Source organism: Myotis nattereri, assembly GCF_964212035.1.
Source record: "Myotis nattereri genome assembly, chromosome: 6".
NCBI lineage: Eukaryota > Metazoa > Chordata > Mammalia > Chiroptera > Vespertilionidae > Myotis > Myotis nattereri.
Window position 1 is genome coordinate 55,054,990 of NC_138081.1, and position 14,631 is coordinate 55,069,620.

At 52.1% G+C, this 14,631-nt stretch overlaps 1 protein-coding gene across 1 annotated transcript; it reads left to right on the forward strand.

Moving 5' to 3' along the window:
- Positions 1 to 3,184: 3,184 nt before the first annotated feature.
- Positions 3,185 to 10,464, forward strand: POU3F2 (POU class 3 homeobox 2; the record flags this gene model as incomplete). Its single annotated transcript, XM_081094091.1, has 1 exon — positions 3,185 to 10,464. One exon carries the CDS (start codon positions 3,185 to 3,187, stop codon positions 4,508 to 4,510), a length of 1,326 nt encoding a protein of 441 aa, XP_080950217.1. The 3' UTR covers positions 4,511 to 10,464.
- Positions 10,465 to 14,631: the final 4,167 nt, after the last annotated feature.

Genomic DNA, 14,631 nt, shown 5'->3' on the forward strand with positions numbered 1-14,631 from the left:
GCGGGGAGGCTGGGGTGGTTTGGGGGGAGGTGGTACCCTGAGCCTCAGTGCGCGCCTCCCGGCGATTGGCCCGGCTCCGGGGGTCGGGGGTGGGATAAGGAGTCTGACGCCCGGGGTAGATCTTGCTTCGTGTACTCCCGAGGATTTATGGGGTTTGTTAACCTCATAGAACTACCAGAGTTTACCCGGTTGGGAACGTTTCGGCTCTGTCGTCTGCAAGTAAAAAGAGGCGGGGGTGGGGGTGGAGTGGAGACTCGAGACGTCAAATGGGATGAATCGTGGCACAGTAATCTCCAGTGAAGCCCCATTGCAGACAGGAAGTTTGCATGTACACGTGCAGCCTATTCTTGCCCACCTCCACTTACACATATCAGCGCCCTAAGCCCGAGTTGGGGGCGGGGGTGGGGGAGCTTTTAAACGGACTCCAAGTCCTGCTGCTCGGTTCCCTCAGAGATGCATCTGGGAACCTTTCTCTTCGATCAAGTGTATCACCCCCACAGGCTGCAAAGGGGCTTGTCCCTAGAGAAATGTGAAATCAAATCTAGAGAACAGCAGACACCTGCCCCGGAAGGGGGAGGGGGAGCTGCTGGGTGTCCGGACGCGGCCCTTCCCGGAGGCTGGATTCTTCAATCTGTGGGAGCTGAAAATCTCCCAGCCGGAGGTGGAGAGGGAGAGCGAGAGGCGTGGTGGGGGGTGGGGGGAGGAGTGAGAAGGCCGCCGAAGGCCGCGACCTGACGCGGCTGGCAAGCGGCCAGTGCGCTCCCAAAGCCCCAGGGGAGCCGTGCGCCCACAGTTGGGGAGGCTAGGCAGCTGCCCAGTCTCGTCGCTCCTAGTGGAGGAGCTGCCGGGGCCAGCCGCGGAGTCGGCGCGCTCCGAGCCTCAGACTTTTTTCCTTTTTTTTTCCGAGCTGGACAAAGTTAACGGATTCTCAGCAGCCCCTAGGCGCGTGGCCAGAGTGGCTCCATGCTTTCGCTGCGATCTTGCGGCACACTGTGTGTGTCCTCGCCTCGCCGCGCGGGTGCGCGCGTCGGGGCTGCAGGTCCGTCCCGCTGGTAGCCCGTGGGCTCGACCCTCCCCTCACCATTTCGGTCTCTCCCACCCACACGCTCATCAACACAGGGCACGTGGAAATTCTCAGCCAACGTGCCTCGCCCCGTCGGGCGCTCAATGTGGTGATTTATAAACAGATCAGCCACTCCCCAAAGAGCTCCGCTCCTCGTTAGTCATGATGAATTCTCTGGTCCGCTCTACTTTGGTGTCTCGATTAAGATGCTCAGAAGCCTCAAAGTGCTCCCCTTGGGCGTTGATTCGGTCTCCTTCACAAACCCATGACTGCCGGCAGCACCGGCATTAGCGCTGCAACGCGCGGGGCCGAGGGTGAAAGGGGGAACGCGATCAAGTTCCTGGAGGTCTTTTGGCCCTTCCCCGGCAGCAACCTCTGATTCCTTTTGAAGTACAGGCGCCGCCGTGAGCTTGGCTCGGCGCGGCAGTCCCGATGCTTCCGCCTGGGTCCGAGCCCAGGCCTATCCTGGCGGACTCACAGGCTCCAAACTGCTGCAGGCACCTGCCCCGGCTCGGCTGGGAAACTGACAGCGCGTCTAGCTAGTGCTGAATGGACTGGCGCCGCTAGTGCACCGTCCCGCAGTCTCTCTGTGGAGTTCATGACTGAAGACGAAGGAGGGAGCTTCGCCAGAGAGCGCCTGAGAGTTGAGTTAGACCAACCCCACCCACTGGCGTCCGCAGAAGTTACTGATTAGGAAAGCTCCTCTAGCATCAGCCCATCTTCCGTCACACACTCTTCCTCCCCATCGAAGCAGCTAACGGGAAAGTGGCATGGAAAAGCGCCAGGATTGCAGGGGAGCGCTCACGCAGCACCGAAGGCTCGGCTTCTCTGGGGCGGCCCTCGGTGCCTCCTTCACACCGGGAGGCTGAGCACCCCTTGCCAGCGCTCCTGTAGCCTCGCACAAGGCTAAGGTCTGCGCGCAGACTCCCAGTTTTCTAAACTAAAAACTGTGCGCGCGCCCTAGTGTGGGAATCTGACATAGACTTTCAGAGTTTTGTTTTGCTTTCAGTCCGGCCCGCAGCGCTCTTGAAAGCTGATGCGCGGGCTAAGCCTGCCTCTCGTGGGGGCCTCTGGTGGAGGGGCTGGGAGACAATTGGACCTGGGACCTAAAAAAAAAAAAGGGCCTGCGCTAGCGTCGGGGTGGAGGGGGAAAGACCTTTATTGAGGGCAAAAGTGTCCGCACCCCTTGGAGCAAGAAGCATCCGCGCACTGAAATTCTAACCGTGTGGGGAAAGGAAGTCTGGCGTCTGGTTGTAGGTTTAAGAGACGCTGATATGTATATGTCCCAAGGTGAATAAAAATCAGACGCCTCTTGACTCGGTGCAACTCAGCCTTTCTCTTCCTCCCTCCTTCTCTCCTCCCCCTCCAACAGTCCCCCCCCCCCCCCCGCGCCTAAGCCCTATAGGGAAAAGAAGGTGGACCGACACCCCCTATCCACCCACCCAATCCTTCCAAGTGGTTGTGATCCACAGTGCGCAGGGGCCAGCCCCTGCCCCCAAACCCCTACCCCCTCCTGGCCAGTCGGCTGGGGAGACAGATGGGGGGCGGGGCCCTTTGGAGAAGGGCGGTGGAGGCCCCAGGGTGGAGAAGAAGGGGAGGTGAGATCTAAGAGAATCTGAATCAGTGGCGAGGGGGCTCTGGAGGAGGGCTAGGAGGACTCCGCGCCCGGGAGGGGGCAAGGAGGAGGAGTAGCTCTGCGCCAATCAGCGGCGCCGGCCTGGGAGGTTGCTAGTGGTATCCACGTAAATCAAAGGGCGCGGAGCCAATGGGAGGGGGCGGAGGGGGCGGGGCCCAGGCGCGTGCCGCTGCAAGCCGGCTCTGCCAAGAGAGCGGGAGAGAGCTGGAGAGAACAGGGAGAGGGGGGCGCGCAGAGCTAGTCTGAGAGTGAGCGAAGCAAGAAGGAGGGAGAGGAGAAAGAGCGAGGGCGGGCGAGAGGCAGTGGCGGCGGCAGCAGCAGTAATAGCACGAGCAAGCAGCTACAGAAGGCGTCGGAGCAGGCGTCGTCGAGCTGCCCGCTGCGGGAGAGAGAGAGAGCGAGGGAAGAGAAGAGCCCGAGGCGAAAAAGTAACTGTCAAATGCGCGGCTCCTTTAACCTGAGCGCCCAGTCCGGCTCTGAGAGTCATGGCGACCGCAGCGTCTAACCACTACAGCCTGCTCACTTCCAGCGCCTCCATCGTGCACGCCGAGCCGCCGGGTGGCATGCAGCAGGGCGCCGGGGGCTACCGCGAGGCGCAGAGCCTGGTGCAGGGCGACTACGGCGCGCTGCAGAGCAACGGGCACCCGCTCAGCCACGCTCACCAGTGGATCACCGCGCTGTCCCACGGCGGCGGCGGCGGGGGCGGCGGGGGCGGCGGCGGGGGCGGGGGCGGCGGCGGGGGCGGCGGCGACGGCTCCCCGTGGTCCACCAGCCCCTTGGGCCAGCCGGACATCAAGCCCTCGGTGGTGGTTCAGCAGGGCGGCCGCGGCGACGAGCTGCACGGGCCGGGCGCCCTGCAGCAGCAGCACCCGCAGCAGCAGCAGCAGCAGCAACAGCAGCAGCAGCAACAGCAGCAACAGCAGCAGCAGCAGCGGCCGCCGCACCTGGTGCACCACGCCGCCAACCACCACCCGGGGCCCGGGGCATGGCGGAGCGCGGCGGCCGCAGCGCACCTCCCGCCCTCCATGGGGGCGTCCAACGGCGGCTTGCTCTACTCACAGCCCAGCTTCACCGTGAACGGCATGCTGGGCGCCGGCGGGCAACCGGCAGGGCTGCACCACCACGGCCTGCGGGACGCGCACGAGGAGCCGCACCACGCAGACCACCACCCGCACCCGCACTCGCACCCGCACCCGCAGCCGCCGCCGCCCCCGCAGGGCCCGCCGGGCCACCCCGGCGCCCATCACGACCCTCACTCGGACGAGGACACGCCGACCTCGGATGACCTGGAGCAGTTCGCCAAGCAGTTCAAGCAGCGGAGGATCAAACTGGGATTTACCCAAGCGGACGTGGGGCTGGCGCTGGGCACCCTGTACGGCAACGTGTTCTCGCAGACCACCATCTGCAGGTTTGAGGCCCTGCAGCTGAGCTTCAAGAACATGTGCAAGCTGAAGCCTTTGTTGAACAAGTGGTTGGAGGAGGCGGACTCGTCCTCGGGCAGCCCCACCAGCATAGACAAGATCGCAGCGCAGGGGCGCAAGAGGAAAAAGCGGACCTCCATCGAGGTGAGCGTCAAGGGGGCTCTGGAGAGCCATTTCCTCAAATGCCCCAAGCCCTCCGCCCAGGAGATCACCTCCCTCGCGGACAGCTTACAGCTGGAGAAGGAGGTGGTGAGAGTTTGGTTTTGTAACAGGAGACAGAAAGAGAAAAGGATGACCCCTCCCGGAGGGACTCTGCCGGGCGCCGAGGATGTGTACGGGGGGAGTAGGGACACGCCACCACACCACGGGGTGCAGACGCCCGTCCAGTGAACTCGAGCGGGGGAGGGGCAGAGCATGGGGCTCCCCCTCCCCTTCGGCCCACCGCCCTTTCCCGGCCCCCTTGTTCCCTCTCTAACTTCTGATTGTTCTTTTATTTTTAATTATTATTTCCCCGTCCCTTAAGAAGAAAAAAAAAATAAGGAAAGCAACGAAGGCACTGGGTTATCCAAACGGTAGCAGGTGTAATGATGTGTTTTGACCTTTACAGGCTAGTACCCAGGCAATGGAGTGTCTCACAGAGTAAGGAGAGAGAGAGAGAGAGAGAGAGAGAGAGAGAGAGAGAGAGAGAGAGAGAGACCTGGCAAAACTAAATAAATTACCAAAAACAAAAATCTACCAAGCCGTGATAAATACAAAACACAGCTTCCTAATGCCGGGAGTTGGCACATGCTGCTGTGTTTATTTAATGTGGATCCCCATCAGGAAAGAGGAAAAAATACACATGTTCTTTGACGTAGGCAAAATCTAACCACATAAATTTGCACTGCAAGAAAATTGAAGTTTACATGAACAAATGCATGAACACATTTTTCTTTCTTCCACCGTTAATTTTGAAATTGCCGCGGTTTGTGTTTTGTTTTGTTTATTCAGAGGAAAGAGTTGAAGCCAGCTCTTGGCCACTCTCCATTTCTAACCTTCCCGTGTAGCCACTTGTTCTTACTGTTTGTGAACTTTGGTTACCTTCAGATCCCCTCTCCTCCCTTACATTGGTGTAACTTTTATTTGCTTCTTTTACCAAAGCAAAAAACGATTGGCTTCGTTCAAAATAAATAATTCTCTGCTTTCAGGAAATGTGCATGGTCTACCCTCTTTAACAAGGCAAAAATCCACTCTGGAATACAAAAATGAGAGCCAAACATTGTGGGGTTTTTTTGTTATCAGCCACAAAGTAAACTTCGTTTTCAGGCAGTGTTTCTGGGGGAGGTTGCAAAGGGGAGAAGAAGAAAAATTGATAGTGAGTGACCGATTGCTTCATTTTACCAAGCGGGCCCATTGTGATAGCGCTCAGAGGATATGTGGAGGTTAAGTACATTTTCAACAGAAAGAAAGTGGCTCTTTGAAGAGAACTAGGGAAATACATATCTCCAGACACCCCCTGTATAGTTCTCTGCCTTCAGTTTTAATAACTTCATTTAGAAGGAATTATTTGTGCTGACAGTAGCAGTTAAACTTTGTTCCTTTAATAGCTTTAAAAAAACATAAAGAAAATAACCTGGGAACTTCATGGTGTGTGCCTCGACTGTGTTTCTTAGCACACAAACACCCACATGCATACGGAGAACAGTGTTTCCACTCTAGACTGGTTTCATTTTCACCAGCTCGTTTGTATATCAATTATATTTAAGGTCCCATACCTTCTTCTCCTGTAATTCATTACAGAAAATACCAGTTTGACTTGGACAGCTTCACCCACCCTCTCTTTCACTAAAGAAGCCAAATGTAGAAGGGGGAAAAATGCTATTTTCAGTCCTTCCCTTTCTCCCTTTGTTAATAGTTTCAAGTGCATTTTTTTACCTTATCTTGATGGAAAACGGATAACTCCCATAACAAAAGAATCTACTGGGAAGTGGAGGTGAAAAAAACACACAAAACTGTAATTGCATTGAAAATAAATGCCATTAAACTGTGATCAGTTAAAATATTTAAAAGTAATCAGCACAAAAGGGCGCTAAAAGGGAAAACACTTTTTATTAATCTTAAAAGATCGGGGCTTTTTTTCTGGTTAGGTATTAGGTAAATTTTTATTTAAAAAATTAAATCTCAATACCATAAAATTATGGTTCAGCATCAGATTAGCATTGCACTTAGTAGCTAAGGTTTTAGGAAATATGCTTTAGATTGTCTTTTCAAACACCAGTGATTGTTTCATTTTCAATGTTTTTGCAAGATAAATGATGACTTATAATGGGCATATTTACTTGCCTGTATTTCATTTCCCCCAATGAATGTCACAAGGAGATGGGCATGGAGCTGCTTGGGGTGCATCACACTGCTTGTTCCTGAGGTGTGGGGACTGGCCTTTAGTGAAGCAATCCAGAGCAGGGCAATAGCCAAGGGTAAAGGGAGGAAATGAATTTTCAGATTCTTATTACCAAGTGGGTAAGGTTAGAAGCTGGGGTTCAGGGGATGTGTCCTCCTCTAACTCTCAGAGGTTTACTAAGATGAAAGCTACCACTGAACCTTCCCACTATGTATATATGTTTAATATCTGTCTTTTGAAATGCAGAAATAGTTTAAATGTTTCTTTGTCTATTTTTCTTTTTTCTTTTTTTTAATGCTACCCAGGGAAATATTTTCATATCATTTTTAAGTGGCCTGCCTCAATGTATATTTATTTCTTTTAAAGCAAAAAGGTTCTGGAAACTGTTTTTCTGTAGCTTTAAATGAGTAGGTGAGCAAAATCTATATGGGATGTAATTTTTTTTGTTCAGTCTCTTTAAAAATACTTTGTTTTGGTACATTTGGTTGTGCTTGTGGGGAAAATAAAAACGCAGAGATCCTTATATATTTATGTTAAAGTAATATTTTATTATCTACATAAAACAGAAATGCACAATACCTTCATAGTTTGTTCTAATTATTGAAATATCTTTATTTTATTTTTAAAAATAGTGCCAAGTTTTAAGGGGAAAAACCTAGACCTTATACTGACTGAGTTGAGTTGTATGTAAAACACTTCCCTTCCTTTATACTTCATAAAGTTTTGGAATAAATTTTATGCATATACTGCCAGGTTTCACGTTAATAACTTTCAGAGGCTTTTTTTATTATTATTAAGTGAGACTACTATTCTCAATCACTTTTCTTTGCAAACCACCTCCCCTGCCATCAATCCCAAACCATTCAGCTACTATGCCTATAGCATTAAATTGAAATGGTCATTGGGTTTGAGCTTCAATTTGCTTGCCATTTCATGGTCTGACAAAGAGATGTTTGTCCCCTCTAAATAAATGCAGTTCTCCCTGCATCTTCTTTCCAGGTTAGCTTTACCTGATCTGATTTTAGTTTTTTGGAGAATATCAATGGAACTAGGTGGACTTTAATCTGTACCCACATGCCCTCACATAATTTGGATCTACAGGAAAACGAGGCTGAGTTAAGGAAACTATTCTTCTTAGTGGTTTACAAAGATCTTTCAATAAACAACTCTGATTATATGCAATATGTGTGCTTACCAAGTGATAGAGGCAGGTCCTATGTATTATTCCTGTTAGGTTTACAGAGAAAAAGATGGATTTTGCACTCGTTTATACAATAGTGTCTATTTCTCATTAGGCAAACAAACAGCCTCTAAAACAAGGAAAGAACCTAGGGAGCACTCAGGACTGTGGTGCTAATAACAGATTGTTTCATAGTGGCAGATGAACATTACACTTACCAAAATCAGTTCGAAGGTGAGGGAGACATCCAAGCAGTGTTGGGTTAGTTTACAAGTTTGCTGATGTACTTCGAGTCCTCCTTGGAACATTGGTTTTAGTATAAATGTCCATTTTGAAAGGTAGTTTCTGGGCTTATTACATCTGATCATCTGTTCTAACTCCTAGTCAATATTACACAGGTCCCAAACTGATTCAGCCAAATGATCTTATCAATAGCCTGAACGCAAAGTGACAGAAAGAAGAAGTGTTTTGTGACCGCAGACATGCTGATGGGTGAAATGTTTAAGCTGGGTATAGATTTGAGTTCTGGGTCAATATCCTCCTCCATTGTAGGCAGAAAGCAAGCAGCATCTGCCCTCTGCAGGCATTTTCGTGGACCTTGAGAAGGCGTTTTTTGTTCTTAGCCACAGGGGCTACTGACTGGCAACCATCACGTGTTAAACGGACGCGCCATGGTTTTGACCCGTGCTTGCCGCTCAGATTCTAAGCTATTCAAGCGGTTTCCATGCCGTTGGGGGGAGTGTATTACATGCTAAGGTGAAAACACTCCATCGCTGCCTCTGGGAGAAATTTGTGGGGCAGTCACCCCTAAAATGTTGGCTAGTCACAATGACAAACCCTTTCTTTTCCCCAAAGACAATAATGCAGAAGACAGCCATCCTGAGAGCGCTCCTGTGTTTCCTCAAAATCTGTCACTTTTTAAATTGATGGTGTAAGGTGAGGGAGAAAGGATCATGTGGGAGTTATGTGCAGGTCGGACGGAGGGAATGGCCACTAATACTGTTGTGCTTGGCACTTCTAAACATTCTCGGTTCCCACGAAGTTAGCTCCTCGATATTTCAGATGCAGCAACAAAAGGACTCCTCTCCTTGCCCTCCTGCTCCTACCAGTGGGAGCCACACACCGGTTGGCAATTATTTTTCTGGTGAAATGGCTTTAATAAAGGCGCTTATCTTTCTACTTATTCCTCCAAAAACAATTAATAAAGAGATGCATCAGCAACAATGGGGGGCTGCGGGGGGAGGGGAGGGAATGGCGCTGGTACCTGCACATGTAGGTCTAGATGTTGCATTCATTTGCCTTTCATTTGCCTCACTATGGAAGCAGCTCGGAGTGCTGGGCTGCTGAGTGAGAGAAATTATCTTTTGATCATTGGCCTCTGTGATTTGTCTTTGTTGGTTTTTCAATCAGTTTGTAGGACTCTGTTCTAGATTCTATCAAATTCCTAGACAAGTTAAAGAATGAGGTAAAGAATGGAGTTTGTACCAAAAAAAGATGGAAGGATGGTAAAGTGAAGGTCAAAGGTAAAAGTGTTTCTTTGGGCCTGCTTGTTTATTTCAGTGAGGCAAAGGGGACCATGTCCATTTGAAATGAAAGTAAAAGATGCATCTTGAAATATTGGGAATGAATCTTGACAATAAAACTAAATGAGATGTACAGCTAAATTTTATAGAAACGTTTTCTCCATTCAGGAAAGTTTACTTTTTCAGTGAAACATAATCTATTTACAGGGGGCAGTGGGTGGTAGGAGAGAACCAGGGCTCCTGGTTCCTGTTTCCAGCACTTGATTCAGGATGGGGAATAATTCAAAGTGGCAGGGGCTCACCACTAGCAAATCATGGAATAAACTTGCCCACCTTTGTAGAACTTGGGCTGGAGCTATTTCAATACCCCCTTGTCTATGTGGGCACAGGAGTGCCAGAAAATGGCTTTTCTGTTTCCTTTAAGGCTTTGCTTAGTTATGGAGATAAAGAAACAATCAGAATATTTCCATGTTGTTCTTGTATTTGGTGGGAAGCTAGGAAATTTGTTTCTTTTTTTAAAGAAAAAAGTTAATTAACTTTATCATGTGGTACTTTTCCTTTACCTTAATAACAACTCTGCTTGGCTTAGCTGTTAGAGGTTTTAGAAACAATATTATACCCCATCAAAACAACCCTGGCCTCTCTTATTGTTCCTATAATTCTGGTTGTTGATAACATTAAGATGTATTTCTTTTAAAAAAAAATGTCTGAAATGTTATTTAATACACCAGTAAAAGTGCACCTATATCTTAAAGTTTATTCCTTCCACGTCTTTCTGAGTTTTTATAGCTCTTTGTCTGGGGTTTGGAGGGTGGGGGACTCCATATGCGGTTCCTGCAGGAAGAGCCCGGGCTCTGGAGTGGTCTGTAGCTGCGGCAAACCGCTCTCTGCTCTCAGAATGGGGAGCTGTCATCTAGAAAAAAGGAAATAAATGCCCCACAAAGATTCACCTGTCACTGATTTTAGAAAGACAGGGGGGCATTAGGACCCCATCTGAGCAATATGGAGAGGATGTAGATTGTTATAAATTGTGTGCGATTAACTCTCGGTGTACAGAACTCCGGCGATAGAAACCTTGCTGTGGAGTAAATTTGAATCTGCATCCTTTTTTATTTGGAGCATATATTTTTCCTCCCACCAATGTTTCCTCCGGGTTTGTTTAAAAAGAAAAATAAAAAAAGCCACCTGGCGAGTTTTGCCTAGGAGAGTAGGAAAAAGAAAAAGTTTCTTGCGGGTGTGTAACCCAAATTAGCCATTGTAAGTCACCAGGCTTTAAGGTTCAGGCAAATCCTGGTACAGAGTGTTGGGAGTTCTTCCCCTCCTCCTCTTGAGAAATCTCATGCCTTAATAAACCTCAATTTTTATCACCCACAGCACGTGATTTAGAAGAGAATGATTTGGCACTCATAACTTTTTGTTTGTTTGCTCCCCTAACAAAATATTCTTTCAAAGTTGTTGGAGCCCCTGGCCCAAGCCGGTGAGTGCTGCGGGCTTGCGAAGGAGGCACCCCAGCCTGGCCGAGCCCCACCTCGGAGAACCCTGGCCCTGAAGGAAGTCCCAGACGGTCCTGCAGGCCGGGCCGGGAGGGGAGAGAAGCGGGAGGGCCCGGCGTCCCGTCCTCCAGCCCAGGCCCCCCGAGTGTCTGCCCAGAACCCGGATTCTCTGCCGCCCAACTCCTAGGGGGAAGCTGGACAGCCCCGACGTCTTTGGCCATTCCGGCACTTCCCCTCTCCAGGGAGGTGGGGGGAGGGCATGGCGATTGGTAGAGGTGGCTGTTGGGACAAGAGTGGAGGCCGTGGGTTTGGTCGCCACCCCTGGGGAAGCTGGCTAGAGTCGTGGTGAGCTGGCTGGGCCTCGCTGGCGACACGCGTGAGCGTGACCGGGGGTAGCGAGGCCTGTGGGACGCAGGGTGGCTGAGGGCTGAGTCTCCTAGCTTCCTGTCTGCGTGGCTTTTCCGTTGGACTCTGCAAAGTTGGTCCCAGGACAGTGTTTTCTGCATTCGAGAGGCAACCGTGGAGAAGGTGCCCCAGGAGAAGTGGGCAGAGGAGGCAACTGCAGGAAAACTGGGGAGGAAAGAAAACGGGGCCCCTGGACTGGTGTGTCGGGCTTCTGTTTGTTGGGGGCAGTAGGGGAGCGAGGGAGCGCGGCTGGCAAGCCAAGTTCCGAAGCCCGTTCCCCCCAGCTCACTCGCATCAAACTTCTGCCACGCGGGACCTCAGCTCCCTGCCCCCAGCGGAGAGGAACCTGCTCTCCAAGCTCCGCAGCATGAAGGCCCAGGAACCCAGACACCCTCCGCAACCCATCACTCCCGGCTGGGCCTCAAGCCGCTCTTCTGTCCACACTGGAGGCCGGGCAGCCCCTCTGGACACCCCCTCGTCCCAAGTCAGAGCTGAGGGCAGCGAGCAGGGGGGAGCCGCTTCCCGCCAGCCGAGGCCTAGGGGTCTCCGTCCGGGGCCTGGGCACTAGCCGCACTGAAGCGCCCCCCTCCCCCGCCCTCATCCTTCCCACGTCCCTGGGAGCAGGCGCTGGTGGTAGGAAATCAATTCTTAGGACCTTCGCCGGGAGTTCTACGGCGGCCTCTTGCCTCCGGAGGAGGTGAGGCCTGATGGGGGACAAAGGGCTCTTGGGTCCGGGGGTGCGCGGTGGGGCCTCCGAGGCAGGAAGCTGGCTGGGGAGGGTGGGCAGGCGGCCAGCGCAGAAGCAGGGGTCCCGCCGGGGCGCGGGTCTGTGCTGGCGCCGGGCCCGGCCTCCGCCCCGTGCGCCAGGCCTCCCGCCCGCTCCCCGCCGAGCCCGCCTACGGCCGCTCACCGGCCCCGCGGCCAGCCGGGCAGGGACGCGCGCAAACAAGGATGCTTCTATTTACTCGCCTCTGCCGGGAAGATTTCTGAGACATTCAGCAGGCACAATCATTAAACTAATTTGTATTTGATTGTTTGGGCGGACGGAGGGTAGTTTTATTGCGCTAAGCATTCAAGCAGGCACGCATCGCTGATTACCAGTATACATTAAATAAAGTTGTTTGTACACATTGTCTTACCACATATAGGCAGAGGCTTATTATTCTAATTACTCTAATTAGTGCATTGAAATGTTTTCTACTTGATTTGAGGAGACAGTGATTAGTTCTATTACTTCTTTTAACTCGTATTTTATGGAAAACTGTTGGTGCATGTTCAAATTACTTTATTTGCCCCTGGAATATAAGGCTGACCCAAACGCAGTGAACTGCGCGGCCCTTGTAGGGCCCCAACTTTGATGTGGGTCTGGGCTTGGAAGAGGCGCCCGACATTCCCCTCCCAACTCCGAGGTCCAGTCCCCCGGCTTCAGGCAGCAGCCCCCGCCCCAGCCCCCGCCCCAGCCCGCACCGCGCACCGGCCTGGCCTGGCCTGGCCAAGTCCGAGCCGAAACCCGCTGTGCCTGCTGGTTTCCTGGGTGTGATTACTTTTAAAAGACGCCCTTAAGCATATTTTCTGTGAATCTGTTTCTTGAGCTTTAATGTTACTATTAATTGATAAGATCAGCTCATCAAACATACTATTTCGATAGGGAATTGTAATTAAAACCTTAATCCTGTTTGAGACTTTTTCCCTTTAAATTCCTTTTTCTTATGGAAGGGGTGCAAAGTTCACTATAAAAAGTATTATAACAGGGAGATTAATTCGTTATCTAAATAACAATCTTTGCTATTGATCCAACGCACTTTCCGCCACCTTTTGTGTGGGTCGGGGAGGCCCTTAAAAAGAAGAATATGACGAAGCAGAAGATGTGGCCTGCGCCCCGCAGACTCCCATCGACTTGGCCGAGCGAGGGGTCCGAGGCCTCCCCCTTAACCACCACCCGAGGAAGCTCCCGCGTGGGTCTGGGTCTGACAGTGGTGCCCCCGGGCAGGGCCGCGCCGAGCCGCCGGCTCGAAGCCGGCCGCCTCTCCCCTGGCAAAAGAGATCTGCTCCGTTTCTAGGTAAATATTCCACCGGTTCTGCTTTTACTGTTAATATTTAAAGTCGGATTATCCCATCTCTAGATGCGCGTTCCTAACCTTTGCCGGTGGCTGGGATGTAATAAACCCCGGTGGGTCGGGGTGTTCAGCTTCCCCTGGTCGCGTTGGGCGCCTCCAGCCCGCACCCCGCCACCCCCTAACCCCCCCCCCCAACTCCCTTCACCCCCCGTCCGCCGGCCTCCGCCCTCCGCCCATCGCCACCCGCAATGGAAGCCGCTCAGGAATGAAATCAGCGCCTCCCCGGAGCTGAGGGCTGAGCATCCAGGGCGCTCAGGACCCGGGAAGCCGCCCTTGATCCCGGCCCAGGAGTCCTCTGGGGCTGCAGAGGGAGCTGGGCAACCCCGCGGCGCCCAGCAGGAGAAATAGCCGGCTACCCTGAGGCAGCAGGGAAGACCCCAAATGGGGGTGGGAAGCGGGGACGTTGGGTGCTGCCGTGCTTGTGGGGAGCAGATCCTCTCCAAATCTATGCCCCCTCCTCGCATGCCCCCTGAAGAGGCCAGGGCCCAGTTTGAGAAGCCCAAGGATTTCCGAAGCGAAGAGGAGCATCTGTGCTCCTTGGTCAGCTCTGCGGTCCCGAGTTTCTTCTTTCCTAAGAGCTTTTCCCCAACTCACACCCTCCTTTCCTTCTAACCAAGGCTTCTTCCTCCACGCACAGGCGTTGTTAGGTAACAAAGTCTCCCCGGCGACTTGAACTGGAGACTAAAGAACACCCTAGCCCCACCCCTCCTTCCCTGTCCCTCCCCCCTTTCCTCCCCCTGCTTGTCCCCCAGCGCAACTGTTCCCCAGGACTTCTGTCCTGGCACCCAAAACAACCGCAGGCCTAAGCCCAGTAGAACTTTGGCGCCCCACTGTGGAGTTGGCTCGGAATTACTCCTGATTTTACAGCCTAATCTGTTCAAATGTTTTGTTTCGGATTGAAGTGTCCTGCCCCCTCCACTCCCACTTTCTTCTCACTCCGCATTTCCGCCCCCTCAACTCCTCCTAGACAAATACTTATGAAGGTGACTCTATGCACATGACTCATTCAAAGGTTTCTAAACATCCAGGTCTAGGTGGCTCCTGAGTAGGGATTTGAAAAGCTTCGACTGGATAGACCATGCTTTCTACAGCAGAGAAGTTCACAAAGGTAAGAGGCAAGAATAGCTCCCCCACTCCTCGTTTCCTACCTGTTTGAACTGTGACAGGTAAGTCTCCAGTCTCTCGGAGACGCCCCAGCTCTTCAGGGGGCATCGAGACCGAACAGCAGGTTAGAAACAAAGCTTTAACAACAAGCAGAAGGCTCCAGCGGGAAGAAGGGAGCCCAGGGAGTGCGGCTTTCATTCAGCCCAGGGCCCAACCGTGACTTCTTCCTGTAGAGTAGCTTTGTTCCGTTTTTTGGGTTCAAAACGGAGTTTCCAGCTGTCACTGCAGAGGGACCTATCCATGGGAAGA